The following is a 26,968-nucleotide window of genomic DNA, read 5'->3' on the forward strand; positions in this document are numbered from 1 at the left end:
CACTGGTGCTGAAGGAAGCCATGTACAGTTACCACTGGTGCTGAAGGAAGCCATGTACAGTTACCACTGGTGCTGAAGGAAGCCATGTACAGTTACCACTGGTACTGAAGGAAGCCATGTACAGTTACCACTGGTGCTGAAGGAAGCCATGTACAGTTACCACTGGTGCTGAAGGAAGCCATGTACAGTTACCACTGGTGCTGAAGGAAGCCATGTACAGTTACCACTGGTGCTGAAGGAAACCATGTACAGTTACCACTGGTGCTGAAGGAAGCCATGTACAGTTACCACTGGTGCTGAAGGAAGCCATGTACAGTTACCACTGGTGCTGAAGGAAGCCATATACAGTTACCACTGGTGCTGAAGGAAGCCATGTACAGTTACCACTGGTACTGAAGGAAGCCATGTACAGTTACCACTGGTGCTGAAGGAAGCCATGTACAGTTACCACTGGTACTGAAGGAAGCCATGTACAGTTACCACTGGTGCTGAAGGAAGCCATGTACAGTTACCACTGGTGCTGAAGGAAGCCATGTACAGTTACCACTGGTGCTGAAGGAAGCCATGTACAGTTACCACTGGTGCTGAAGGAAGCCATGTACAGTTACCACTGGTGCTGAAGGAAGCCATGTACAGTTACCACTGGTGCTGAAGGAAGCCATGTACAATTACCACTGGTGCTGAAGGAAGCCATGTACAGTTACCACTGGTGCTGAAGGAAGCCATGTACAGTTACCACTGGTGCTGAAGGAAGCCATGTACAGTTACCACTGGTGCTGAAGGAAGCCATGTACAGTTACCACTGGTGCTGAAGGAAGCCATGTACAGTTACCACTGGTGCTGAAGGAAGCCATGTACAGTTACCACTGGTGCTGAAGGAAACCATGTACAGTTACCACTGGTGCTGAAGGAAGCCATGTACAGTTACCACTGGTGCTGAAGGAAGCCATGTACAGTTACCACTGGTGCTGAAGGAAGCCATATACAGTTACCACTGGTGCTGAAGGAAGCCATGTACAGTTACCACTGGTACTGAAGGAAGCCATGTACAGTTACCACTGGTACTGAAGGAAGCCATGTACAGTTACCACTGGTGCTGAAGGAAGCCATGTACAGTTACCACTGGTGCTGAAGGAAGCCATGTACAGTTACCACTGGTGCTGAAGGAAGCCATGTACAGTTACCACTGGTGCTGAAGGAAGCCATGTACAGTTACCACTGGTGCTGAAGGAAACCATGTACAGTTACCACTGGTGCTGAAGGAAGCCATGTACAGTTACCACTGGTACTGAAGGAAGCCATGTACAGTTACCACTGGTGCTGAAGGAAGCCATGTACAGTTACCACTGGTGCTGAAGGAAGCCATGTACAGTTACCACTGGTGCTGAAGGAAACCATGTACAGTTACCACTGGTGCTGAAGGAAGCCATGTACAGTTACCACTGGTGCTGAAGGAAGCCATGTACAGTTACCCCTGGTACTGAAGGAAGCCATGTACAGTTACCACTGGTGCTGAAGGAAGCCATGTACAGTTACCACTGGTGCTGAAGGAAGCTATGTACACTGTTGCATTCTTTTCAAAGAACTTTGAGTTCAGTAGATGCTTGCACTTCAGACTGCAGTGAGAAATGAGGGATCTATAGTCGCTCTTGGTATTAAAGGTGTTCTTTATGCTCTCCTGCTGATCAGACCAATGGCCGTATCGACTCCATTCATCATTATACATGAATCCATTTCTACCCCTCTTCTACACTTCATTACTCATCACATATTCCAGTCCATATCCAAAGTGCCTCTTAGCCATGCTCCTTCTGGACTGCTTTGAAGTGAGTAGCAAGTTCTCAGGAACTGTCAGCCAAATCTCACAATGAGAGTCTGCCTTGATACGTGACAGCATTACACAGCATTCTGAGCTCAGCACTGTAGCCTTAGCAGGAAGCAGAGAGACGGAGGAGGAAACTGGATGTCAACAACTCTCTTGAGGTTCGGAGGGGAATGAGAATCAAAAAAGAACTCATCTTCAAAATGCCGAGCTCTAAACAGGTGTTTGTTTCATTAAAAGTTTTAAACATGACAACATTCACATAATAAAACTTGTGGTGGCTGCCACAACACAAAACAAGCGTTACAAGTGTTAAGCAAGTTACTACACACATAAACAAACAGTGCAGCATCAAGATAAATGTCCATGTCCACTCACCGTTCAACCTATCTAACCTTACCTTTCTTTACATTTGAACTTTAACCTAACTTTGACCTTTCTGTCTTTGAGCCTCAGTGTGCTGCTCCACCTTCCTACCAGATATCAGACTTGGAGTCGTAACCGTGGTGGTTCAGGACTTCAGGGCTCATGTAGTAAGGCGTGCCCGTGAAGGTGGTGGCCAGGTCACATGACCCCATCAGCAGACAGGACACCCCGAAATCACCTGAACGGAGGAAGAACAACACTTATAATAATAATAATCATATATTATATTTGTAGAGTGCAATTTGCATAAGGTAGGAAACAAAACAAAGAACAATAAACAGCAACAATATATGACCTAATAATGCTAAATCTAGACTTTAAGCAGATTAATTGATCAAGCATTATGTGGTGATTATTTCCAAACTGGAACCTGTTCCTATTTCCTGTGCCCTCATTGATCCCATCTGAAAGGACCAGGGGGGTGGGTGTGAGCACTATACAGAAGGACAATAAAAAGGCTGAAAGAAGTGTCCTTCATATTGCTTTCCCCTATCCAGTCCTCTTTCGAGTGACAAGGATGAGTCATCAAAGGAAGAGGAAAGAAAGACAGTATTCTGTTTGGAATTGAACCATTAGCACATTAAAGTAGACAGTTTTCTGTTTGGAATTGATCCATTAGCACATTAAAGCAGACAGTTTTCTGTTTGGAATTGATCCATTAGCACATTAAAGCAGACAGTTTTCTGTTTGGAATTGAACCATTAGCATATTAAAGTAGACAGTTTTCTGTTTGTAATTGAACCATTAGCATATTAAAGTAGACAGTTTTCTGTTTGGAATTGAACCATTAGCATATTAAAGTAGACAGTTTTCTGTTTGGAATTGAACCATTAGCATATTAAAGTGCACGCCCTTATTATTATGCCCTTATTATGTTCTTGTCAAGTGTTAATGTGCAGCGGGTAGGAAGGAGTCAGGCGCAGGACACAGAACTGAGTAAATAACGTACTTTACTCGAATAAACTAAATAAATTCCACGCAGGGAAAATACTCCAGCTCACAGATAATAGCGAACACTTCACAATGGACAAACACGCACAAAACCATGCGAGAACCAGAGGGTTAAATAGGGAAATAAATAATAATGTAATGGAAACCAGGCGTGTACAATAAAGACAAAACAAATGGGCAATGAAACATAGATCGGTAGTGGCTAGAAAACCGGTGACGTAGACCACCGAACGCCGCCCGAACAAGGAGAGGCACCAACTTCGGCGGAAGTCGTGACAGTTCTATTGTCTTAATTTGTTAAAGTGAATTACATATTTGATCTAAATCTAAATCTTGTAAGCAAACAATGGTGTGCTGTGTATAAACTGTGTGCTGTGTATAAACTGTGTGCTGTGTATAAACTGTGTGTACTTTCAACAGTTTTGTATTCATGTAAGGGGTGCGTAATCGGTGGCAGGGAAGTCAGACGCAGGAGAGCAGAACTTAGTAATAGCCGGAACAGTTTAATAGCAAAACCCACGGCATAAAAATAACAAGTATATTGGGTACAAAACCCGTCGCGCACCAAACAGCACGTGCACAAGCACTTACAATAAACAATCCCACACAAAGACATGGAGGGAACAGAGGGTTAAATACACAACAAATTATTGAGGGAATTGAAACCAGGTGTGAGGAAAAACAAGACAAAACACATGGAAAATGAAAAGTGGATCGATGATGGCTAGAAGACTGGCAACGCCGGCGCCGCCCAAACAAGGAGAGGACCCGACTTCGGCGGAAGTCGTGACAATTCATCCATTACCTTTGTAGATAATTGTATGCCGCAGACATATGGAGAGAGCCTTAGAATTTAACAGGAGTGACACAGCCTCCCTGCATTTTTAAGGACTAGCAAAGATTTCAAACAAACAAAAAAACTCCCATGGGCCCCTGCTGCATTGGAACTCACCGATTTTAACTATGTTCCTTTTCAGGAAGATATTTTTGGCCTTCAGATCTCTGTGGAGGATACGCCTGGGACGGAGGAGGCAGGACAAACAGACATCAGCAGACAGGCAGACAGGCAGGAGTTCAATAAAGAAATAAACCTTGCACAATGCAATCATGATACTTTGAAGTTTAAAATATATCCTTGTTTAGATCCCTGTGGTTCTTAGACCTCCCCTTTATGTACTCTTAATTTTTGACAAATGGAGTCTTGGACTTTAAAAGTATAAATACAGTATGAACCTGTTATGGATGTAGTGGAGTCCAAGCAGCAGCTGGATCAGCCAATCAGTGACCTGGGTCTCAGGCAAGCTCTGCCCTGCTTCTCTCACTTCCTCCAGATGACAGTCCAAGTCCCTGTCCTAGAGCATAGAGTATTATAGCAACAGACTCAGATATTCATACAGATACCCACATCACAATAAATGTATGCAAGCTTACACAGGCGCGTACACAGGCGCATGCACACACACACCCACCAACACACTATTGTGGATACACATTGTAGAAAACCTTTTCCAAAATACCCATTCCGATACGTCCATAAGTTCATTAATTTCCATTCAAATGTGCATCAACTCTAAGAGTAAGAGCTAAGTGCATCAACACTAAGAAAGCTCTGAATCCTCGTCTCTATTTTACACTCCAGACAGATTGGTCCTCTGTCAGCTGCCATTGTGACCATTTAACTGTGTGTGAGGATAAGCTGGAATGAGATCTGAGCTAGCTTCATTCTCTCTAATGGGACTTCCAGAGAGAACAGAACAGCACCAGTGAACTTCTTAATGGAACTGTGGGGGTGTGGGACGGGTAATGTCCTCCCTGGTTCATTCTGAGAAGCACTGAGTAGGTTATGATGCCCTGACAGTGTGTGTGTGTGTGTGTGTGTGTGTGTGTGTGTGTGTGTGTGTGTGTGTGTGTGTGTGTGTGTGTGTGTGTGTGTGTGTGTGTGTGTGTGTGTGTGTGTGTGTGTGTGTGTGTGTGTGTGTGTGTGTGTGTGTGTGTGTGTGTGTGTGTGTGTGTGTGTGTGTATGTACATGCCTACGAGCATGCCTGCATGCATCTGAGCTTCTGTGTAGTGGGGAAAAGTCTATTATGTATGTATATGGGGGGTGATGGAACAACATAAGCTGCATCTGTGTTAGATAGGGCTGTCCCCGGCTAAAAATGCTTTAAGCGAACTATTTAATTAAATCATTAAGACACAGAAATGACTAGAGGGAGTCCGACCGCAATTGATTTGATTATGCCTCCTGGATCAGACTTGCTGCGCTGTGTTAAAAAAAGCACCCGTTGTCTCTCTCTCCTCCCTGCTGCAGTGACCACCACAGAACATCAACAGTGTGTATTGTGCTGTCCGTGTTGCTGCAACATAACTACAGCCATTTCTGACTGAAAAGGTATGTTACCGAAATTCCTAATTTGTTCAGGAAAAACATTCCCTATTCCCTCGACCCTTGCTCTCTTTACGTGACACATGTATGCATCGCATGCACGTGACTAATAGGGCCTGACCTACAGCACATCATAATCACATCAATAAACTGGTTATAACAAACTCTGAACACCGTAACGCATGACAGCAAAATGGATGCACAGGATGTGACAAACAAACTCGATACGGGAGAATGTTTACTGGTGGCTCAGGAGGTAAAAGGGGAGTGGAGATGTGAGGAATAAATTTGACAAGTTGTGGAAAATCCTGCAGATCAAGAAAAAGGAGGTAAGGAGCAAGTGCTGCACGCATATTATGTGTGTTAAACAGGTGCTGTTAGATGACACTACAACATTTCTTACCATTTGGAACAATGTAAACAACATCAAATAAATTACAAGCGTAATAGAGAGTCTATTGTAACAATTTTCTTTCTTTTTCTTTTAAAGCCTTTATTACAGCAAAGACTAAAAACAGTCACATTTTTTCAGAACGCAATTTCCGCAATGGGGGAGTTTAGGCCTATTTATTGGAGTAGCCTATATAAGTGTTGAAATGTAGGCCTAAGGCCTCAGTAAGTCACAGTATTAAGACTAAACAGGAGGCGCTCTTAGGCCTAGAGCTCGATGGTGGTTATACAAGGCTGCTATACTAAACCTACTAATGATAATGACATGACTTATTATTATTATAATAATGCTGATCATAATAATAGTAATAATAACAACAAGAAGGAGATCAAGGAAAAAGGAGGGTTATTTTTTTTATATTATTATAAATATAATTTTGGGGACAATTTGGAACAGAGTAAACAACATTAAATAAATGATAAATAATGCCAGAGAGGCTGGTCTAATGAAAAAAAGTGTAAAACCTTTATTACAGCATAGCAAAGATTAAAAACAGACGAATTTGTGGAATTGTTTATCCGACTTGTGGTTTGCGTAAGGCTTATTGCTCACAGAATCAGTAGGCTATTAAACAAACAGTCAAACAGACAACAGAAGCAGGATCTGTGTTATTTCTGTAGATATATATGGAAGATTTACAAAGCCAGGCACATTTAACAGTTAGGCTGTTGATTATAGACTTAATTAAGTTGGGGTTTCCTCTCTCCTCACTTTTCTTAGACAAGTAAGGCTGTTTTCTCATCTCCTAACTCCTCTGCTGCCTCGGCCGCATTGTTCTCAACGCCAATATGCGGGTTAACTTTGCTATTATGCACATAGCAACATGGTCTAGAAAAAAATGCAAATTCAACAGCACACTGATGTGTTTCAGAACCTGATGTGTTTCAGGACAGTAACCACTATCCAACGTGGGAGAAAGAGCATTTGTTATAAAATAATATCATTTTGATTTGTGTTGCACCATGGTTCTTACATAATATAACCATACACAATTTCAGTAGCACATCTCTTAAGCTGATGGACTGTGCCATCCCCACGGCCTCCACAATGGATCAGTCCACTCAGACAGGCGCCAATCAGACAGGTGTCTTGTACACCATGATATTTTTGAGAAAGACTGGAGGACAGGACCCATACCTGCTGTAATCTACTGTAGTAGGAGAAAGACTGGAGGACAGGACCCCTACCTACTGTAATCTACTGTAGTAGGAGAAAGACTGGAGAACAGGACCCCTACCTACTGTAATCTACTCTAGTAGGAGAAAGACTGGAGGACAGGACCCCTACCTGCTCTAATCTACTGTAGTAGGAGAAAGACTGGAGGACAGGACCCCTACCTGCTGTAATCTACTGTAGTAGGAGAAAGACTGGAGGACAGGACCCCTACCTGCTCTAATCTACTGTAGTAGGAGAAAGACTGGAGGACAGGACCCCTACCTGCTGTAATCTACTGTAGTAGGAGAAAGACTGGAGGACAGGACCCCTACCTGCTGTAATCTAGTAGGAGAAAGACTGGAGGACAGGACCTCTACCTGCTCTAATCTACTGTAGTAGGAGAACGACTGGAGGACAGGACCCCTACCTGCTGTAATCTACTGTAGTAGGAGAAAGACTGGAGGACAGGACCCCTACCTGCTGTAATCTACTGTAATAGGAGAAAGACTGGAGGACAGGACCCCTACCTGCTGTAATCTAGTAGGAGAAAGACTGGAGGACAGGACCCCTACCTGCTGTAATCTAGTAGGAGAAAGACTGGAGGACAGGACCTCTACCTGCTGTAATCTACTGTAGTAGGAGAAAGACTGGAGGACAGGACCCCTACCTGCTCTAATCTACTGTAGTAGGAGAAAGACTGGAGGACAGGACCCCTACAGCTGTAATCTACTGTAGTAGGAGAAAGACCGGAGGACAGGACCCCTACCTGCTGTAATCTAGTAGGAGAAAGACTGGAGGACAGGACCCCTACCTGCTGTAATCTAGTAGGAGAAAGACTGGAGGACAGGACCCCTACCTGCTGTAATCTAGTAGGAGAAAGACTGGAGGACAGGACCCCTACCTGCTGTAATCTAGTAGGAGAAAGACTGGAGGACAGGACCCGTATCTACTGTAATCTACTGTAGTAGGAGAAAGACTGGAGGACAGGACCTCTACCTGCTGTAATCTACTGTAGTAGGAGAAAGACTGGAGTACAGTACCCCGACCTGCTCTAATCTACAGTAGTAGGAGAAAGACTGGAGTACAGTACCCCTACCTGCTCTAATCTACAGTAGTAGGAGAAAGACTGGAGGACAGGACCTCTACCTGCTCTAATCTACAGTAGTAGGAGAAAGACTGGAGTACAGTACCTCTACCTGCTGTAATCTACTGTAGTAGGAGAAAGACTGGAGGACAGGACCCCTACCTACTGTAATCTACTGTAGTAGGAGAAAGACTGGAGGACAGGACCTCTACCTGCTGTAATCTACTGTAGTAGGAGAAAGACTGGAGTACAGTACCTCTACCTGCTGTAATCTACTGTAGTAGGAGAAAGACTGGAGGACAGGACCTCTACCTGCTGTAATCTACTGTAGTAGGAGAAAGACTGGAGGACAGGACCCCTACCTGCTGTAATCTAGTAGGAGAAAGACTGGAGGACAGGACCCCTACCTGCTGTAATCTAGTAGGAGAAAGACTGGAGGACAGGACCCCTACCTGCTGTAATCTAGTAGGAGAAAGACTGGAGGACAGGACCCCTACCTGCTGTAATCTAGTAGGAGAAAGACTGGAGGACAGGACCCCTACCTGCTGTAATCTAGTAGGAGAAAGACTGGAGGACAGGACCCCTACCTGCTGTAATCTACTGTAATAGGAGAAAGACTGGAGGACAGGACCCCTACCTGCTGTAATCTACTGTAGTAGGAGAAAGACTGGAGGACAGGACCCCTACCTGCTCTAATCTACAGTAGTAGGAGAAAGACTGGAGGACAGGACCCCTACCTGCTGTAATCTACTGTAGTAGGAGAAAGACTGGAGGACAGGACCCCTACCTGCTGTAATCTAGTAGGAGAAAGACTGGAGGACAGGACCCCTACCTGCTGTAATCTAGTAGGAGAAAGACTGGAGGACAGGACCCCTACCTGCTGTAATCTACTCAATCAATCCTTATCCCGGTCTGCTGTTCCCACATGCTTCAAGAGGGCCACCATTATTCCTGTTCCGAAGAAAGCGAAGGTAACTGAGCTAAATGACTATCGCCCCGTAGCACTCATTTCCGTCATCATGAAGTGTGCTTTGAGAGACTAGTCAAGGACCATATCACCTCCACCCTACCTGACACCCTAGACCCACTCCAATTTGCTTACCGCCACAATAGGTCCACAGACAACGCAATCGCAATCACACTGCTCTAACCCATCTGGACAAGAGGAATACCTATGTAAGAATGCTGTTCATCGACTACAGGTCAGCATTTAACACCATAGTACCCTCCAAACTCGTCATCAAGCTCGAGACCCTGGGTCTCGACCCCGCCCTGTGCAACTGGGTCCTGGACTTCCTGACGGGCCGCCCCCAGGTGGTGAGGGTAGGTAACAACATCTCCACCCTGCTGATCCTCAACACTGGGGCCCCACAAGGGTGCGTTCTCAGCCCTCTCCTGTACTCCCTGTTCACCCATGACTGCGTGGCCATGCACGCCTCCAACTCAATCATCACGTTTGCAGACGACACTACAGTGGTAGGCTTGATTACCAACAACGATGAGACGGCCTACAGGGAGGAGGTGAAGGCCCTCGGAGTGTGGTGTCAGGAAAATAACCTCACACTCAATGTCAACAAAACAAAGGAGATGATTGTGGACTTCAGGAAACAGCAGAGGGAGCAGCCCCCTATCCACATCAACGGGACAGTAGCGGAGAAGGTGAAAAGTTTTAAATTCCTCTGGGGGACACATCACAGACAAACTGAATTGGTCCACCCACACAGACAGCATGGTAAAGGTGCAGCAGCGCCTCTTCAACCTCAGGAGGCTGAAGAAATTCGGCTTGTCAACAAAAACACTCAAACTTTTACAGATGCACAATCGAGAGCATCCTGTCGGGCTGTATCACCGCCTGGTACGGCAACTGCTCCGCCCACAACCGTAAGGCTCTCCAGAGGGTAGTGAGGTCTGCACAACGCATCACCGGGGGCAAACTACGTGCCCTCCAGGACACCTACACCACCGAATGTCACAGGAAGGCCAAAAAGATCATCAAGGACAACAACCACCCGAGCCACTGCCTGTTCACCCCGCTATCATCCAGAAGGCGAGGTCAGTACATCAAAGCGGGGACCGAGAGACTGAAAAACAGCTTTTATCTCAAGGCCATCAGACTGTTAAACAGCCATCACTAACATTGAGTGGCTGCTGCCAACATACTGACTCATCTCTAGCCACTTTAATAATGTAAAAATGTATGTAATAAGTGTATCACTAGCCACTTTAAACAATGCCACTTTATGTAATGTTTACATACCCTCCATTACTCATCTCATATGTATATACTGTACAATATACCATCTACTGCATCTTGCCTATGCCATTCGGCCATCGCTCATTCATATATTTTTATGTACATATTCTTATTCATTCCTTTACACTTATGTGCTTGCATAAGGTAGTTGTTTTGAAATTGTTAGGTTAGATTACTTGTTAGATATTACTGCATGGTCGGAACTAGAATCACAAGCATTTCGCTACACTCGCATTAACATCTGCTAACCATGTGTATGTGACAAATAAAATTTGATTTGATTTGATGTATCTGTCATATCTTTAATCTGAGCCTAGAGGAAAGTCCTTGTCCCCAGGCCTGGAGGGAAGCTAAAGTAGTTCCGCTACCCAAATGTTTGTAAAAAAAAAATATATATATATATATATATATATATATATATATATATATATATATATATATATAAAAAAATAATAGACCTATAAGCCTATAAGCTTGCTGCCAGCTCTTAGCAAACTGTTGGAAAAAATTGTGTTTGAACAAATACAACTTTATTTCTCTGTAAACAAATTAACAACAGACTTTCAGTATGCTTATAGAGAAGGGCACTCAACATGTACTGCACTAACCCAAATGACTGATGATTGGTTGAGAGTTGAGGAGAAACTGACTGCATCACTTCTTCTTTTTATAAGAAACATTGATGTGTTGAAAATCCCAAATTGTTTGAATAGTCAATTTACACACAGCTCTGACACACAGACTTACCCCACAAGACATACCACTAGGGGTCTTTTCACAGTCCCCAAATCCAGAACAAATTCAAGAAAGCGTACGGTATTATATAGAGCCATTATTGCATGGAACTCTGTTCCATCTCATATTGCTCAAATAAACAGCAAACCTGGTTTCAAAAAACAGATAAAGCAACACCTCACGGCACAATGCCTCTCCCCTATTTGACCTGCATTGATATGTAGTCCCAGTGTGCCTTTTTTTTAAGTATGTAGTTCTGTCCTTGAGCTGTTCTTGTCTCCAGTCGTGGCCAAAAGTTTTGAGAATAACACAAATATTAATTTTCACAAAGTCTGCTGCCTCAGTTTGCATGATGGCAATTTGCAAATACTCTTGAATGTTATGAAGAGTGATCAGATGAATTGCAATTAATTGCAAAGTCCCTCTTTGCCATGCAAATTAACTGAATCCCCCCAAAACATTTCCACTGCATTTCAGCCCTGCCACAAAAGGACGAGCTGACATCATGTCAGTGATTCTCTCGTTAACACAGGTGTGAATGTTGACAAGGACAAGGCTGGAGATCACTCTGTCATGCTGATTGAGTTCGAATAACAGACTGGAAGCTTCAAAAGGAGGGTGGTGCTTGGAATCATTGTTTTCCTCTGTCGACCATGGTTACCTGCAAGGAAACACATGCCGTCATCATTTCTTTGCACAAAAAGGGCTTCACAGGCAAGGATATTGCTGCCAGTAAGATTGCACCTAAATCAACCATTTATCGGATCATCAAGAACTTCAAGGAGAGCGGTTCAATTGTTGTGAAGAAGGCTTCAGGGTGCCCAAGAAAGTCCAGCAAGCGCCAGGACTGTCTCCTAAATTTGATTCAGCTGCGGGATCGGGGTACCACCAGTACAGCTTGCTCAGGAATGGCAGCAGGCAGGTGTGAGTGCATCTGCACGCACAGTGAGGCAAAGACTTTTGGAGGATGGCCTGGTGTCAAGAAGGGCAGTAAAGAAGCCACTTCTCTCCAGGAAAAACATCAGGGACAGACTGATATTCTGCAAAAGGTACAGGGGTTGGACTGCTGAGGACTGGGGTAAAGTCATTTTCTCTGATGAATCCCCTTTCCGATTGTTTGGGGAATCCGGCAAAAAGCTTGTCCGGAGAAGACAAGGTGAGCGCTACCATCAGTCCTGTGTCATGCCAACAGTAAAGCATCCTGAGACCACTCATGTGTGGGGTTGCTTCTCAGCCAAGGGAGTGGGCTCACTCACAATTTTGCCTAAGAACACAGCCATGAATAAAGAATGGTACCAACACATCCTCCGAGAGCAACTTCTCCCAACCATCCAGGAACAGTTTGGTGACGTGACAAACAATGCCTTTTCCAGCATGATGGAGCACCTTGCCATAAGGCAAAAGTGATAACTAAGTGGCTCGGGGAACAAAACATCGATATTTTGGGTCCATGGCCAGGAAACTCCCCAGACCTTAATCCCATTGAGAACTTGTGGTCAATCCTCAAGAGGCAGGTGGACAAACAAAAACCCACAAATTCTGACAAACTCCAAGCATTTATTATGCAAGAATGGGCTGCCATCCGTCAAGATGTGGTCCAGAGGTTAATTTGCAGCATGGCAGGGCGGATTTCAGAGGTCTTGAAAAAGAAGGGTCAAAACAGCAAATATTGACTCTTTGCATCAACTTCATGTAATTGTCAATAAAAGCCTTTGACACTTATGAAATGCTTGTAATTATACTTCAATATTCCATATTAACATCTGACAAAAATATCTAAAGACACTGAAACAGCAAACTTTGTGGAAATTAATATTTGTGTCATTCTCAAAACTTTTGACCACAACTGTATTAATGTTCTGTATTATGTCATGTTTCATCTTTTGTGTGGACCCCAGGACGAGTAGCTGCTGCTTTTGCAACAGCTAATGGGGATCCTAATAAAATACCAAATACCAAATCTAGTAGGAGAAAGACTGGAGGACAGGACCCCTACCTGCTGTAATCTAGTAGGAGAAAGACTGGAGAACAGGACCCCTACCTGCTGTACTCTACTGTAGTAGGAGAAAGACTGGAGGACAGGACCCCTACCTGCTGTAATCTAGTAGGAGAAAGACTGGAGAACAGGACCCCTACCTGCTGTACTCTACTGTAGGAGGAGAAAGACTGGAGGACAGGACCCCTACAGCTGTAATCTAGTAGGAGAAAGACTGGAGGACAGGACCCCTACAGCTGTAATCTAGTAGGAGAAAGACTGGAGGACTGGACCCCTACCTGTTGTAATCTATACAGCAAACACTTTGACAAGATGAAAAGAAAAATGGAGAGAGAGCGAGAGCGAGAGAAGGGGGGCGGAGAAGGAGGGGGCACAGATCAATCACTTGTTCCATGCTCTGACACTTCAGACATTCCCCCGTGACCTCTCTCTAGCTTGGAACACCTAGAGGGCTACAGTTTGAAGAGAGGTGTGCTGCTCTAGTGTAGGGAACCACAGTGACCATGTAATCATGTTAGCGCTGTATGGAGTGATTCCAAGCCATGGTGTTATATAAGAAAATCACGAAGCCATGACTTTATAACATGATAAGTGCATGACAGGATCAAAACAACCATATACACATGTAGGATCTTAATTTGAGCCCGTTTGCTACAGCAGGAACATAATCCTGCAGCAACAGGAAATGTGAATTATGTGATTATTATTCATGGACATTTTTGTAGGGGTTGATACATTTTTCATAAAGGAACATCTATGACATTTCAAAGGGGAAATTACAAACTTCAGAAGTATTTTTAAAAACACACTACACATTTTACATTTCCTGGAAAGTTCTCCTGCAACATGGTGATCAAATTAAGATCATACATCTGTGGTCTTCTATAGTCCCATTTTAATGCTGTGATAATGCAGTATTGAATAAGGTGTGTGTAGACAATTCTGTACATTTGTTCTACCTTGAATAACAATGACATGCTATGTTGAAATATACACTGAGTATACCAAACATTAGGAACACCTTCCTAATATTGAGTTGCACCCCTCCCACCCCCCACCAGGCACCTACTACCCCGTTTAAAGACACTTAAATATTTTCTTGCCCATTCACCGCCTGAATTGCACAAATAGACAATCCATGACTCAATTGTCTCAAAGTTTAACAATTTAACCTGCCTCCTCCCCTTCATCAACACTGATTGAAGTGAATTTAACAAATGACATCAACAAGGGATCTTAACTTTCACCTGCATTCACCTGGTCAGTATATGTTATGGAAAGAGCAGGTGTTAAGGATTGGACCCTTTTTTCAAATTTCGCCTAAAATGACATACCCAAATCTAACTCCCTGTAGCTCATGACCTGAAGCAAGCACAGTTGACGTCGGAAGGTTACATACACCTTAGCCAAATACATTTAAACTCAGTTTTTCACAATTCCTGACATTTAATCCTAGTAAAAAGTCCCTGTCTTAGGTCAGTTAGGATCACCACTATATTTTAAATATTTGAAATATCAGAATAATAGTAGAGGGAATTATTTATTTCTGCTTTTGTTTCTTTCATCACATTCCCAGTGGGTCAGAAGTTTACATACACTCAATTATTATTTGGTAGCATTGTCTTTAAATTGTTTAACTTGGGTCAAACGTTTCGTGTAGCCTTCCACAAGCTTCCCACAATAAGTTTGGTGAATTTTGGCCCATTCCTCCTGACAGAGCTGGTGAAACTGAGTCAGGTTTGTAGGCCTCCTTGCTCGCACACACTTTCTCAGTACTGCACACAATTTTTCTATGGGATTGAGGTCAGGGCTTTGTGATGGCCACAACTTTGGAAGTATGCTTGGGGTCATTGTCCATTTAGAAGACCCATTTGCGACCAAGCTTTAACTTCCTGACTGATATCTTGAGATGTTGCTTCAATATATCCACATAATTTCCCCTCCTCATGACGCCATCTATTCTGTGAAGTGCACCAGTCCCTCCTGCAGCAAATGCCAAATGTAAAGTTTGGAGAAGGAGGAATAATGTTGCGTCTGTTTTTCACGGTTCGGGCTCGGCCCCTTAGCTCCAGTGAAGGGAAATCTGCTACAGCAGACAATGACAATCTAGACCATTATGTGCTTCCAACTTTGTGGCAATAGTTTGGGGAAGGCCCGTTCTGTTTCAGCATGACAATGAGATGTTCGACGAGCAGGTGTCCACATCCACATTGCAGTATAGTGGTCAGTAGTCAGACCTCCAGATGTCTGCAGTATAGTGGTCAGTAATCAGATCTCCAGACGTCTGCAGTATAGTGGTCAGTAATCAGACCTCCAGATGTCTGCAGAATAGTGGTCAGTAATCAGATCTCCAGATGTCTGCAGTCTAGTGGTCAGTAATCAGACGTCCAGATGTCTGCAGTCTAGTGGTCAGTAATCAGATCTCCAGATGTCTGCAGTATAGTGGTCAGTAATCAGATCTCCAGATGTCTGCAGTCTAGTGGTCAGTAATCAGACCTCCAGATGTCTTAATGTTGCTGCTGAACACCTCTCCACACACTCACACTCTCATCCCCTCAGGAAAGCTTCTCACTGATAATGAAATCTCTCTCTCTCTGTGTGTGGACCCACTCCAATTAAATTTGCATACCACCCCAACAGATCCACAGATTACGTAACCTCTATTGCATTCCACACTGCCCTCTCCCATGTGAGGATACAGTTCATCGACTACAGCTCAGCGTTCAACACCATATTGCCCACAAATCTCATCACTAAGCTCAGGACCCTTGGACTGAACACTACCGTCTGAAACTGAATCCTGTACTTCCTGACAGGCCGCCCCCAGGTGGTGAGGGTAGGCAACAACACATCCGCCACGCTAACCCTCAACAAGGGCCCACTCAGGAGTGTGTTAATTAAGTAGGGATTGGACCAAAGCGCAGCGTTGTGATATGACATAATGATATTTATTAAAGTAAAGACGAAACACGAAAATACTTCAACAAACTACAAAACAAATAAACGAACGTAGACAGACCTGAACTAGAGAACTTACATATACACGAAGAACGCATGAACAGGTACAGACTACACGAACGAACAAACGAAACGGTCCCGTGTGGTGCACAGACACAAACACGGAAGACAACCACCCACAAACAAACAGTGTGAACAACCTACCTTAATATGGTTCTCAATCAGAGGAAACATAAAACACCTGTCCCTGATTGAGAACCATATCAGGCTAAATGACAATGAACCTAAACATAGAAACACATAACATAGAATGCCCACCCCAACGCACGCCCTGACCAACTAAACACACACAAGAGAAAACAGGTCAGGAACGTGACATTTTGGCCCATTCCTCGTGACAGAGCTGGTGTAACTGAGTCAGGATTGTAGGCCTCCTTGCTCGCACATGCTTTTTCAGTTCTGCCCACAAATTTTCTATAGGATTGAGGTCAGGGCTTTGTGATGGCCACTCCAATACTTTGACTTTGTTGTCCTTAAGCCATTTTGCCACAACTTTGGAAGTATGCTTGGTGTCATTGTCCATTTCGAAGACCCATTTGCGACCAAGCTTTAACTTCCTGACTGATGTCTCGAGATGTTGCATCAATATATCCACATCATTTTCCTTCCTCATGAAGCCATCTATTTTGTGAAGTGCACCAGTCCCTCCTGCAGCAAAGCACCCCCACAACATGATGCTGCCACCCCCGTGCTTCACGGTTGGGATAATGTTCTTCGGCTTGCAAGCCTCCCCCTTTTTCCTTCAAACATAACGATGGTCATTATGGTCAAACAGTTCTATTTTTGTTTCATCAGACCAGAGGACATTTCTCCAAAAAGTACGATCTTTGTCCCCATGTGCAGTTGCAAACCATAGTCTGGATTTTTTATGGCGGTTTTGGAGCAGTGGCTTCTTCCTTGCTGAGCGGCCTTTCAGGTTACGTCGATATAGGACTCGTTTAACTGTGGATATAGATCATTTTGTACCTGTTTCCTCCCGCATCTTCACAAGGTCCTTTGCTGTTGTTCTGGGATTGATTTGCACTTTTCACACCAAAGTGCGTTCATCTCTAGGAGACAGAACGCGTCTCCATCCTGAGCGGTATGACGGCTGCGTGATCCCATGGTGTTTATACTTGCGTACTATTGTTTGTACAGATGAACGTGGTACCTTCAGGTGATTGGAAATTGCTCCCAAGGTTGAACCAGACTTGAGGAGGTCTACAATTATTTTTCTGAGGTCTTGGCTGATTTCTTTTGATTTTCCCATGATGTCAAGCAAAGAGGCACTGAGTTTGAAGGTAGGCCTTGAAATACATTCACAGGTACACCTCCAATTGACTCAAATGGTGTCAATTAGCCTATCAGAACTTCTAAAGCCATGACATAATTTTCTGGAACTTTCCACGCTGTTTAAAGGCACAGTCAACTTAGTGTATGTAAACTTCTGCCCCACTGGAATTGTGATAAAATTTATTATAAGTGAAATAATCTGTCTGTAAACAATTGTTGGAAAAATTACTTGCGTCATGCACAACGTAGATGTCCTAACCGACTTGCCAAAACTATAGTTTGTTAACAAGAAATTTGTGGAGTGGTTGAAAAACAAGTTTTAATGACTCCAACCTAAGTGTATGTAAACGTCCGACTTCAATTGTATATGCATATTCTTGATACCATTTGAAAGGAAACACTTTGAAGTTTGTGGAACTGTGAAATGAATGAAGGAGAATATAATTAGATCTGGTAAAAGATAATACAAAGAAAATACATGTTTTTTTTGTTTTTTTGTACCATCATCTTTGAAATGCAAGAGAAAGGCCATAATGTATTATTCCAGCCCAGGCGCAATTTAGATTTTTCCACTTAGATGGCAGCAGTGTATGTGCAAAGTTTTAGACGGATCCAATGAACCATTGCATTCTGTTAAAAATGTTGTATCAAGACTGCCCAAATGTGCCTAATTGGTTTATTAATAACTTTTCAAGTTCATAACTGTGCACTCTCCTCAAACAATAGCAAGGTAGCTACTGTAAATTGGTCAGTGCAGTTCGATTAACAAGAATTTAAGCTTTCTGCCAATATCAGATATGTCTATGTCCTGGGAAATGGTCTTGTTACTTACAACCTCATGCTAATCACATTAGCCTACGTTAGCTCAACCGTACCGAGGGGGCCCCACCAATCCTGTAAAGGTTAATGTTTGTTGTCTTATTTTCATGAATTACCTTTCAGTGAAACCAAGTTTCTACTTCTAACTTTTCCCATTTTTAAACCTGACTATTAACAGCTGGGGGTAATAGGCTAGCCCTGGTAGACAGCTAGCAACGGACCATAGAAAGATGAAGGCTCTGTGTTGGACTGTTTTTTAAATGTATTTTTAATCTTCTGGAGAGAGTGGGAAAATATAATAATATCGGTAAAACAGCTGTTGGCCATTACTGTATAACACCAGGCTCTGAATATATGAGAAACAACCTGGGGTGAAGTATAGGTTAAGAGACCAAGCTACGCTTTAAACCACCACAGTCAGAACCATAAATCCACTTCACAGGTTTCTGACAGAAAATAATAACTGATAATGCAGTGGCAAGGTACACACGATCCCTGCCCAAGGTCAAACGAGGAAACTGAAAACCGATGGCGGAGAATATTTCCTCACTGCATGGTTGATGCCCTGACCTGATGCCAGTCCAGCTGACAGAGGGAACTCGAGAGTGAATGTGTTATTCAAGGTTGTGGATGAGAATGCAACAGCACAAAAGATTCCAAGAGATCTGGAGACATGCCAGGTTTACAAAACATTAAATTAACAACAGAAATAATTAGAGAATTCATAGAGGTTTCAAAAAAACTCACTAAAATCATTTATGTTCTTTCAGGGGCCCGTTCACGATTTGAAATGCCCTCATAAAAAAAAAAACAGCACTTTATCAACACGTATTTGACTTAGGCCATGATTCAATCAGATCGCCCCTTTTCAGCTATGCACCTTTTAAAGGCAAAGATCTAGGCCTTAAGTGCAAAGAAATGGATATTTGTGGCCAGTCCTACCTCACAGTACTCAGTGATAATGCAGAAGGAGTCTCTATGCAGAAAGCTGCTGTAGAAAGTGATGATGGCTGGGTGGTGGAGCTGGGACAGGAGCTGAGCCTCCTGGGATGCCTGGACCGTCTCGTTAGGATGCAGGTCCCCCAGAGGGATCTCCTTCAGCACCTTACTAGGGATCAAAGGTCAGAGGGCAGAGGAGAGAGAAAGGTCATAGTAAGGGGTTTTTCCAAAATGGGCAACACATGTACGTAGTAGCAAGTTCTTTTTATTTTTTATTTAACCAAGCAAGTCAGTTAAGAACAAATTCTTATTTAAAATGATAGCCTAGGAACAGTGGGTTAAAAACTTCTTATGGCTGAAGGGGCAGTATTGAGTAGCTTGGATGAAAGGTGCCCATTTCAAACGGCCTACTCCTAAGTCATAGTTCCTAATATTTGCATATATTATTAGTATCGGATAGAAAACACTAACGTTTCTAAAACTGTTTGAATTATGTCTGTGAGATTAACAGAACTCATATTGGCAGGCAAAATCCTGAGTTGAAATCAAAACAGGGAGTCAGAAATCTGAGCTTGTCTGTATTCACCAGAGTCCCTTAAGAAATCCAATTGAGTTATGAATGATGTTGCACTGCCTAGGGGTTCCACTAGATGTATCAATAGAAATTCCAACGAGACTTCTATGATGTTGTGGGAGAGAATGAGAGCAGAATCAGTCAGGTGTCCATCAAGCAGCCATTTCCTGAACATGCTTTTTCTTCATGCAAGACACTGACGTTCCATTGCTCACGCAGACAAGAACAAATACTCCGGTTGGAACTTTATCGAAGCTATATGTTAAAAACATGCTAATGATTGATTCAGTACTTAGTTTGAAATGTTTCTTCGACCGGTAATATCACATTTTTAAGTTTCTGTCTATAACACTGACCAGAATTAGCGTTTGGATATGTAAACCAGACGCGCTAACAAAAGAAGGTATTTGGACATAAATAACGGATTTTTTCGAACAAGACAAACATTTATTGTGGACCTGGGATTCCTGGTGTGCTTTCTGATCTAGATCATCAAAGGTAATGGAATATTTATCATGTATTTTATTGTTTATAGTGACGCCATTTTTGCAGTTGTGGTATGCTACTTTTGAGCGCCGTCTCAGATTATATAATTCTTTTTCCGTAAAGTTTTTTTAAAATCTGACATAGCGGTTGCATTAAGGAGAGGTATATATATAATTCAATGTGTATAACTTGTATTATCATCTATATTTATGATGAGTATTTATGTTGAAACGATGGGCTATGCAAAGTCATTTGATGTTTTTGCATTTAGTGAATCTTGTAGCCTCAATGTAAACTCAGATTTTTTGATATAAATATGAGTTTAATCAAACAAAACATGCATGTATTGTGTAACATGAAGTCCTATGAGTGTCATCTGATAAATAATCGAAGGTTAGTGATTCATTTTATCTCTATTCTGTTTTTTGTGTAGCTATCTTTAGCTGGGAAAAATGGCTGTGATTATTTTGGTTTTGTGGTGACCTAACATAATCGTTTGTTGTGCTTTCGCTGAAAAGCCTATTTGAAATCGGACACTTTGGTGGGATTAACAACACGATTACCTTTAAAATGATATAAGACACATGAATGTCTGAGGAATTTTAATTATGAGATTTCTGGTTTTTGAATTTGGCGCCCTGCACTTGGACTGGCTGTTGTCATATCGGTCCCGTTACCGGGACTGCAGCCATAAGATGTTTTAACTGCCATGTGCAGGGGCAGAACGACAGGTTATTATCTTGTCAGCTCGGGAATCTAGCAACCTTTCGGTTACTGGCCCAACGCTCTAACCACTAGGCTACCTGCCGCCCATATATCCATATAGAGTATTAGGGAGTGCAAATGTGAAAAGCTGGCAATAGACGTAAGTTGACCCCAATTATCATTCTGGACAGGGACAGGGAACGTCATTCAGACAGATCATTTAAAATGTATGTTTTCTCCAGTCCCCTGTCTGGTCCTGGGTACACACACACATGTACGCATGCACGTAAGAACACACACGCACGCACACACACAGAGGCTGTCATTAGCCTGCTACTAATTGTGTAGGCCCTGAGATGTAATTGCCAACAGGACAGGATGTCTGGGTCTTTGGTCATTACAGAGGGACAGGACAGGAAGTCTGGGTCTTTGGTCATTACAGAGGGACAGGACAGGATGTCTGGGTCTTTGGTCATTACAGAGGGACAGGACAGGATGTCTGGGTCTTTGATCAGTACAGAGGGACAGGACAGGAAGTCTGGGTCTTTGGTCATTACAGAGGGACAGGACAGGATGTCTGGTTCTTTGGTCAGTACAGAGGGACAGGACAGGATGTCTGGGTCTTTGGTCATTACAGAGGGACAGGACAGGATGTCTGGGTCTTTGGTCATTACAGAGGGACAGGACAGGATGTCTGGGTCTTTGGTCAGTACAGAGGGACAGGACAGGATTTCTGGGTCTTTGGTCAGTACAGAGGGACAGGACAGGATGTCTGGGTCTTTGATCAGTACAGAGGGACAGGACAGGATGTCTGGTTCTTTGGTCAGTACAGAGGGACAGGACAGGATGTCTGGGTCTTTGATCAGTACAGAGGGACAGGACAGGATGTCTGGGTCTTTGATCAGTACAGAGGGACAGGACAGGATGTCTGGTTCTTTGGTCAGTACAGAGGGACAGGACAGGATGTCTGGGTCTTTGATCAGTACAGAGGGACAGGACAGGATGTCTGGGTCTCTGATCAGTACAGAGGGACAGGACAGGATGTCTGGGTCTCTGATCAGTACAGAGGGACAGGACAGGATGTCTGGGTCTTTGGTCAGTACAGAGGGACAGGACAGGATGTCTGGGTCTTTGGTCAGTACAGAGGGACAGGACAGGATGTCTGGGTCTTTGGTCAGTACAGAGGGACAGGACAGGATGTCTGGGTCTTTGGTCATTACAGAGGGACAGGACAGGATGTCTGGGTCTTTGGTCATTACAGAGGGACAGGACAGTATGTCTGGGTCTTTGGTCAGTACAGAGGGGCAGGACAGTATGTCTGGGTCTTTGGTCATTACAGAGGGACAGGACAGGATGTCTGGGTCTTTGGTCATTACAGAGGGACAGGACAGTATGTCTGGGTCTTTGGTCAGTACAGAGGGACAGGACAGTATGTCTGGGTCTTTGGTCATTACAGAGGGACAGGACAGGATGTCTGGGTCTTTGGTCAGTACAGAGGGACAGGACAGGATGTCTGGGTCTTTGGTCAGTACAGAGGGACAGGACAGGATGTCTGGGTCTTTGGTCAGTACAGAGGGACAGGACAGGATGTCTGGGTCTTTGGTCAGTACAGAGGGACAGGACAGGATGTCTGGGTCTTTGGTCAGTACAGAGGGACAGGACAGGATGTCTGGGTCTTTGGTCAGTACAGAGGGACAGGACAGGATGTCTGGGTCATTCCAAGATTGTCCTTCAAGTGGAAAAACATCCACCTCACAGTGGTGGGTCCATGTCATCTTGCTGCAGGAATTAACAAATGTAAAACAAGTTCCATGTACTTCTCATCAAAACCCCCAAAAAGGAACAACAAAAATAAATCTTTTCTCAAACATTGAAAGTGTGGTAAATAAAACCTGCACTGTGGGAAAAAATGCCATCATCCCCTCATAGAAACATTTACATCAAGTGTCTTTGGACATTTCAAAAACTACTCTTATTAACTTAACCTAGTCTTGCCGGTCATATGACCTAAAAAAAAAAAATACAGTTTTGTAGCAGATTAACAATAATCCTTTTCACATTGCGGGTTTGCTTGAATCCCAGCATAGGTCTGTACTCAAATCCAGGGGGATACATGGTAATGAGGCTGAGACTCGGAGAGCAGCTGTTTTTTCAAGTGTTCTCCTCCTCTCCTCCTCTCTACCTCTCCGCCTCTCCTCCTCTCCTCCTCTCTACCGCTCCTCCTCTCTACCTCTCATCCCCCTCTTCCTTTCCTCCCCATCTACCTCTCCTCCTCTCCTCCTCTCTACCTCTCCTCCTCTCTACCGCTCCTCCTCTCTACCGCTCCTCCTCTCTACCTCTCCTCCTCTCTACCTCTCCTCCCCCTCTACCTCTCCCTCTACCTTTCCTCCTCTCTACCTCTCCTCCTCTCTACCTCTCCTCCTCTCTACCTCTACTCCTCTCTGCCGCTCCTCCTCTCTACCTCTCCTCCTCTCTACCTCTCCTCCTCTCTACCTCTCCTCCTCTCTACCTCTCCTCCTCTCTACCTCTCCTCCCCCTCTACCTTTCCTCCTCTCTTCCTCTCCTCCTCTCTACCTCTCCTCCTCTCTACCTCTCTACCTCTCCTCCTCTCTACCTCTTCTCCTCTCTACCTCTCCTCCCCTCTACCTCTCCTCCTCTCTACTTCTCCTGCTCTCCTGCTCTCCTCCTCTCTACCTCTCCTACTCTCTACCGCTCCTCCTCATCTCTACCTCTCCTCCTCTCCTCCTTCTCTCCTTCCATACCTTTAAGGAGCTCATCAGGAACCACCCAGAGAAAGGACTGATCTGTCGCAGCACAAAGAGCCTCTGGCTAAATTGGTTCTCAGGTCATTGATGTGAAGTCTACGTTCTCATTTAGTCTCTCTCTATTCAGCTTCCTACTTCACTTTCTCTCACCTTCTGCAAAGGTTAGGCAGCGGAAATGCAATGTCCTAAATGACATTCTGCTATTCTGCTCTGAGACTGAGGTCTCCTTTGGCTTCTGACATGATTAACCAAAACACATGGCCCTAACTATGACACACGTGGGTTGGGTTGGCATCCAGGGTTAGTGTGGTTGGTGATATGAGTTACATCTGGTGTTGCATCTTCTCAGCTCTCTTCACATGTTCCCGGTGGCAGCTGGCAAGACATTTAAGACCTAACTTCCACTTTCTTCCTTCCTGCCGGAAAACATATTTTACACCCTCTTCTGTTGGCTCTCTGCAATGAGTCCTGGTCAAGCTTGGCTGTGTCTGATAGTCAGTCAGAGATTTCCAACACTGTCTAAGACCGCTGTTGGTGGAGATTTCCAACACTGTCTAAGACTGCTGTTGGTGGAGATTTCCAACACTGACTCAGACTGCTGTTTGTGGAGATGTCCAACACTGTCTAAGACCGCTGTTTGTGGAGATTTCCAACACTGTCTAAGACTGCTGTTTGTGGAGATTTCCAACACTGTCTAAGACTGCTGTTGGTGGAGATGTCCAACACTGTCTAAGACTGCTGTTGGTGGAGATGTCCAACACTGTCTAAGACCGCTGTTTGTGGAGATGTCCAACACTGTCTAAGACTGCTGTTGGTGGAGATGTCCAACACTGTCTAAGACTGCTGTTGGTGGAGATGTCCAACACTGTCTAAGACTGCTGTTGGTGGAGATGTCCAACACTGTCTAAGACTGCTGTTGGTGGAGATGTCCAACACTGTCTAAGACTGCTGTTGGTGGAGATGTCCAACACTGTCTAAGACTGCTGTTGGTGGAGATGTCCAACACTGTCTAAGACTGCTGTTGGTGGAGATGTCCAACACTGTCTAAGACTGCTGTTGGTGGAGATGTCCAACACTGTCTAAGACTGCAGGTTGCGGAGATGTTGGTGGAACATTGTGATAAATGGGTCGTTCAAAATCACCCTCCATATACTGTGCTTCATTGGATATCATGCCATCACCTTTCCCATGTTCTCATACATACAGTACAGTATGATAGGATAAATGGTTTGCAGTTTAGTGGCCTTGTCCTTGGTGGTAGAGATTGACGTAGAGCAGGGTTTCTTAAACTATGGGCCTGGGCCCAAAGTGGGTCACGAGTTATCAGAATGCGTCTATAATCACACAATATTTCATCTTAATTTGGGTCGTTGGAGGACGATTTGGGTCACGGGAGAACGGTCCATTTCTTATTTGGATCTTGAGCTGAAAAAGTTTAAGAACCCCTGACGTAGAGGACCAGAGAATGGCACCGAAGGGCTCACATCTGTTGGTGTGACATGGAGCCCCTAGGATAGATGGCTCCTTCTAGCCAGAGGCAGGCTGGCAGGGGCACCGGTCAAGGGCACATCGGTTATGTAACAAACAAACAGCTGACTTTACCATGCCTTTACCATGCCTTTACCATGCCTTTACCATGCCTTTACCATGCCTTTACCATGCCTTTACCATGCCTTTACCATGCCTTTACCATGCCTTTACCATGTCTTTACCATGCCTTTACCATGTCTTTACCATGTCTTTACCATGCCTTTACCATGCCTTTACCATGCCTTTACCATGTCTTTACCATGCCTTTACCATGTCTTTACCGTGCCTTTACCGTGCCTTTACCGTGCCTTTACCATGCCTTTACCATGCCTTTACCATGCCTTTACCATGCCTTTACCATGCCTTTACCATGTCTTTACCATGCCTTTACCATGTCTTTACCATGTCTTTACCATGCCTTCACCATGCCTTTACCATGCCTTTACCATGTCTTTACCATGCCTTTACCATGCCTTTACCATGTCTTTACCATGCCTTTACCATGCCTTTACCATGCCTTTGCACATCTACACATTAGCATATTATGTCACAGAAGGTAATTGAACAGAAATATAAATACGATTGGCGAATTAAAAATAACTGAGAGTATGGATTTAGTATATAAAAATGTGTCTTTGTGACTCAGTGCTTCGTGTTTTGCTTTTTGTTTTATGCAATTGTTCTGTCTCCCTCATAATATCCCATTGCAGCGGAGGGCATTCAGAATTCAGATAAAGTCCTCCATTCAATCTCATAGGACAGAGGTTATCGCATGCGGCATGACCATCACATCAATCATTGAGCCGGTCCTGCAGGGAATATTTAGAACGTAGCGTGTCCAGATTCTCTTATTGTCTCTGTTTGTTGGATCACATTGGGATAATCCTGGAACAGTGGGGAGGGAAGCCACATTACGGTACACACACACACACACACATATACACACACACACACACACACACACACACACACGCCATGCACACGCACGCACACACACACACTTTCATCCTGGGGAATAAACCATTGGTAGTATTACTATGCTCCTCCTAGCCACATCACTAGCTGATAAGTAACAAGGTAATGACAGTCTTAAAAACAAGATGAGAAATTACTAGATTTACAGGTATATGTTGAAAATGTTGTCTGTCTCACTGTTAACATGAAGAATAAACCCCAACAGATGTACATGTCCTGATGGATTCCAGAAGTTGAAATTACAATATGGACTGGGACAGGGGAGAGGGGAGAGGGAAAGGGGAAAGGGGCGAGGGGAGAGGGGCAAGGGGAGAGGGGAGAGGGGCAAGGGGAGAGGGAAGAGGGGCGAGGGGAAAGGGGAGAGGGGCGAGGGGAAAGGGGAGAGGGGAAAGAGGCGAGGGGAGAGAGGCGAGAGGTGAGAGGGGAGAGAGGCGAGGAGAGAAAGGCGAGAGGCGAGAGGAGCGAGAGGTGAGATGGGAGAGAGGCGAGAGGAGAGAGATGAGAGGTGAGAGGCGAGAGAGTCGAAGGGAGAGGTGAGAGGCGAGAGGTGAGAGGGGAGAGAGGTGAGAGGAGAGAGGTGAGAGAGTCGAGGGGAGAGGGGTGAGAGCAGAGAGGTGAGAGGCGAGA

At 44.2% G+C, this 26,968-nt stretch overlaps 1 protein-coding gene across 1 annotated transcript in view; it reads right to left on the reverse strand.

Annotated features, from left to right (window-relative positions):
* Positions 1-1,416: 1,416 nt before the first annotated feature.
* LOC129848141 (serine/threonine-protein kinase Nek11-like) overlaps positions 1,417-26,968 on the reverse strand; it is a 50,688-nt gene continuing 25,136 nt past the window's right edge. Inside the window, exons 3-6 of the mRNA XM_055915613.1 lie at positions 19,310-19,475; positions 4,433-4,551; positions 4,152-4,216; positions 1,417-2,426 (exon numbers count right to left, since the gene is read on the reverse strand). Coding sequence (XP_055771588.1) covers positions 2,296-2,426; positions 4,152-4,216; positions 4,433-4,551; positions 19,310-19,475 — 481 coding nt within the window. The 3' untranslated portion in view covers positions 1,417-2,295. The remainder of the gene's footprint in view (positions 2,427-4,151; positions 4,217-4,432; positions 4,552-19,309; positions 19,476-26,968) is intronic.

This window comes from Salvelinus fontinalis, unplaced genomic scaffold (assembly GCF_029448725.1).
Source record: "Salvelinus fontinalis isolate EN_2023a unplaced genomic scaffold, ASM2944872v1 scaffold_1009, whole genome shotgun sequence".
NCBI lineage: Eukaryota > Metazoa > Chordata > Actinopteri > Salmoniformes > Salmonidae > Salvelinus > Salvelinus fontinalis.